This window comes from Penaeus chinensis, chromosome 27 (genome assembly GCF_019202785.1).
Source record: "Penaeus chinensis breed Huanghai No. 1 chromosome 27, ASM1920278v2, whole genome shotgun sequence".
Lineage (NCBI taxonomy): Eukaryota > Metazoa > Arthropoda > Malacostraca > Decapoda > Penaeidae > Penaeus > Penaeus chinensis.
Genome location: NC_061845.1, coordinates 23,133,011 through 23,136,861, shown reverse-complemented (window position 1 = coordinate 23,136,861; position 3,851 = coordinate 23,133,011). Strand labels below are relative to the sequence as shown.

Genomic DNA, 3,851 nt, shown 5'->3' with positions numbered 1-3,851 from the left:
AAACACCTGTTCCAAATGAGCGAACACAGTTCACAAACCGGCGGTGTGGGTCAGCTTCACCTCATCGATGTGAGCCTGCTGCGCAGTCTTCGACTAGGGTTGCTGTTTACATGGAAAAGGAGCCAATTCCCAAGTTTTCAGGTGACACCCCAGCATCCCAACCACTTCAACGCAACCAAGAAATAGAGAGATGGATTCCCCAAATCGAGAACCTGTCCAATCCACTTACTGATGACGCCTTTATACGAAATGCCAGGGCATCTTGTAGGGGACCTGCAGACTTGATAATCAACAGCCCCATCTTTGACACCATTACAACATGGACGGATTTCAAGTCAAAACTACGGCAGAAGTTTCGGGGAACATGTTCTGTAAGTGATTACTTTCGGCTCCTTCATGAACGACGTCTGGTTAGTGGTCAACCTCCTCTAGATTTTTACATCGCTCTTGAGGGCGCAGTTTATCAGGGCGTCCGAGATTACCCTGCAGCAATTGGAGAGCCAGATGAACTAATCAGGCGGTTGTTTTTGCAAGGTCTTCCAGGCTGGCTGAGGGAGATGTGTGCCATGTCAGAGGATGCTCCACTGAAGCAACTAGTGGATGCAACCCAGCGGGTGTGGAACGCGAGAATGGGCGTCCGTGCAGAGGAAGGACTGGCTCGTCTTTTCCCTTCATCTGCAAGATCTGAAGGCAAGGTAGCTGGAATTGAGGAGGAGGGACCAGATGGATGTTCCAGACCCTTTGGGCAGTCACCACGCCGACCATCTCGCCGCATGGATCAGTTCACGAGGTCAGCTTCTCGTACATGTTGGGCGTGCCGTCGGGAAGGGCATTTCCGGAGAGAATGTCCCTTTCTCAACATCCCGAGCGGAACAGGACCTGCTGCATCGGGAGACCAGTACCTTAGGAGGCAGGGTCCCAGAGTGCAGTTCCACGAGCAGCAACCAGGTGACTCAAAACAATTGGCTTAGTGGACGACCAACCGTCATGCTAAATACAGAGGGTAATTTTCTGCAGGCATTTATTGACACTGGGAGCCAGGTAACCATAATTAAGAAAGAAACTGTTGCACACCTTTCACCACGTAAATCTTTTATCTCACATAGAGGTCTAAAGGGAGTTGCAGGCAAAGAACTTCCTGTGATTGAAGAGCTGGATATTGAAGTTCGTCTAAAATCTGGTAAAAGTTTAATTCACAGGGTTATTGTTGTCGATGCCTTATCATTTCCAGGTGATCTTCTTGTTGGTGTGGATTTGTTGCACAGAGTGCATTATAAAATCATACATGATGCTGATACACAGGAAGCTTATCTTCACCTTGATAATGTGGTATATCCCTTACAGTATGAGAAAGGTGAATCTTTGCGACTTGTGTCCTTTTTGCAGCCAACAATAAAATCTCCTGTTGCTCGTTTGGCTCCATGTTGCAAGACGGTTTCTCCAGCCCACACTGGTATGTATGTCACTTGCAGCATATCACCTTGTTACAGTGGGAAGTCAGTCTTAATAAGTAGCTGCACTACTGCACTTGACATCCCTCGGACTCTAGTGGTTCCTCAAAAGGATAGATGTTCAGTCTTTGTGGTGAATTTGACAGCTAAACCTGTAACACTCCGAAATGGGTCTCATTTTTGTGTAGCAGAGGAAGTAGATCTTTTCAATGCTGTAGAAACTAAAGATAACCTATTTACAGAAAAAGCAACAGCTGTTGATTTGGACATTCATCAGGAGGTACCAGATTTTGAGTGGGAAGAGGACGAGTTTGACCAGGAGCATGGTCTTCAGTTGGCAGATGATTCTCCGGTAGATGATGATCTGGTCTCTCTGTTACCTGATAGTGATACGGTAAGGAGAATCGATGCTGCTTTAGAAGCAAGTGCCATCACAGAATCTGCACTAATTGAAGCAGATACTGAGGAGGTTGTTGCTGTACCATCTCTTGGTCACCTTAACTCAAAGAAACGGGAACAGTTAAAGGAAGTGCTTGCAAAGTTCCCTTCTCTCTTCTCAGGGGATAAAACTCAAGTAGGTTTAGTTCCTGGTGTAACCCATAAGATCACGACATGTGATACACCACCATTATGCACTAGGCAGTGGCGGTTGCCAGAGTCAGCCAAAGAAAAGATCCGGAAGGAGTGTGATGATATGTTGAAAGCTGGTATCATTGAGCCATCAACGTCTCCTTGGCTTTCGCCTGTTGTGCTAGTCAAAAAGAAAGATGGTAGTTTACGCTTTTGTGTAGATTACAGGAATCTTAATTCTGTAACAGTTGCTGATACATATCCTCTCCCGAGGATTGACGAACTTGTAGATGAACTCAGGGATACTCAGGTCTTTTCACTTCTTGACAGCCGCTCTGCATATTGGTCAGTGGCCGTAGAACCTGCTGATAAACCCAAAACTGCTTTTAGTGATGGTTACCGGCTATTTCAATTTCGCAGGATGCCGTTTGGGCTTTCTACAGCACCAACGATATTCCAGCGCACCATGAATATAGTACTTTCCCCAGTTTTAGGTAGGCACACTCTTGCTTATCTGGATGATGTTGTAGTTTATAGTCCTGACTTCAAGTCTCATCTTGTACAACTTGAGGAAACACTAAGAATTCTTCATAATGCTGGCTTTAAGCTCAATATGGCAAAATGCGAGTTTGCAGTGCAGGAATTTCGATTCCTCGGGTTTAAAGTAACCCCTGAAGTATTTTGCCAGACCCTGAGAATGTGCGTAGTATTGTAGATATGACACCTCCACGAAATGCAAAAGGTGTGCGCCGCTTTCTTGGTGCTACAGGGTTCTTCCGAAAACATATACCTCAGTATGCTGCTATAACAGCACCATTAACACAGCTAACTAGGAAGGATCAGCCATTTAGATGGAGTATTCGTGAACAAGAAGCCTTCCAGTCTCTCAAAGATAAGTTAGGCTCTGCCCCTATATTGCAGAAACCTCGTTTTAAAGACCCCTTTGAGGTGCACACAGATGCATCACAATTAGCTATTGGCGCATGTTTAATGCAGAGGGATGCTCAGGGCAACCCTTCTGCAGTTGCGTACTTTTCACGAAAACTCCGTGGAGCAGAAACACGTTACTCTGCAACAGATGCCGAAGCTCTTGCCGTTGTAGAAGGAGTTAGGGCATTTGATCCGTATATCTATGGCAGGCAGTTTACTGTGTACACTGATCACCGTCCATTAGTATACGTTTTTACAAGGAAGACTAAGAGCGCTCGAATGTCACGTTGGGCTTATGAGCTATCACATTATCAATTCAAAATCATTTATAAGCAGGGAGTGCTACATAAAGTGCCAGATATGTTATCGCGTTCCATAGGGCAAATTGATCTTGCTGATGTTGATCCCACTGCTATGCGGGAAGAACAACTTAAGGACTCATTGCTCCTAGAGATCATTGAGTATCTGGAGGAAAAGAGCATGCCAAAAAGGAAGATACCTTTGGCTCTTGATGAATTTTCTTTACAAAACGGTGTTCTCTATCATGTTCGTGAGTTACCTGGGCATGTAGTACATCAGTTGGTAGTTCCTCGGTCATTACGTGCAGCCGCTTTGAAGCTTGCACATGATAGTGCATTCGCTTCCCATCCTGGTGTATTTCGAACTTATCAGAAGTTAAGAGATTTATTCTATTTCCCGAACATGTTGCGTGATGTTAAGAGCTATGTTGCCTCATGTGCAACATGCCAGCGAAGGAAAGGTACTCCACACAGAGCCCCTTTAGCTTCTGCACCAGAGGTATCAGCTCCCTTTGAAAAGGTGTCAGCTGATCTTGTAGACTGTGGCTTGTCAACTGCTGGGTATAGGTATATTCTTGTTCTGATTGACCATCTGACACGA

General features: G+C 45.4%; 1 protein-coding gene across 1 annotated transcript; it reads left to right on the top strand.

The window, feature by feature from the left end:
* The first annotated feature begins 987 nt into the window (after positions 1-987).
* LOC125039343 lies at positions 988-2,736 on the top strand. Its single transcript, XM_047633183.1, has one exon. The coding sequence runs from the start codon at positions 988-990 to the stop codon at positions 2,734-2,736; it is 1,749 nt and encodes a 582-aa protein (XP_047489139.1).
* The last annotated feature ends 1,115 nt before the right edge of the window (positions 2,737-3,851 follow it).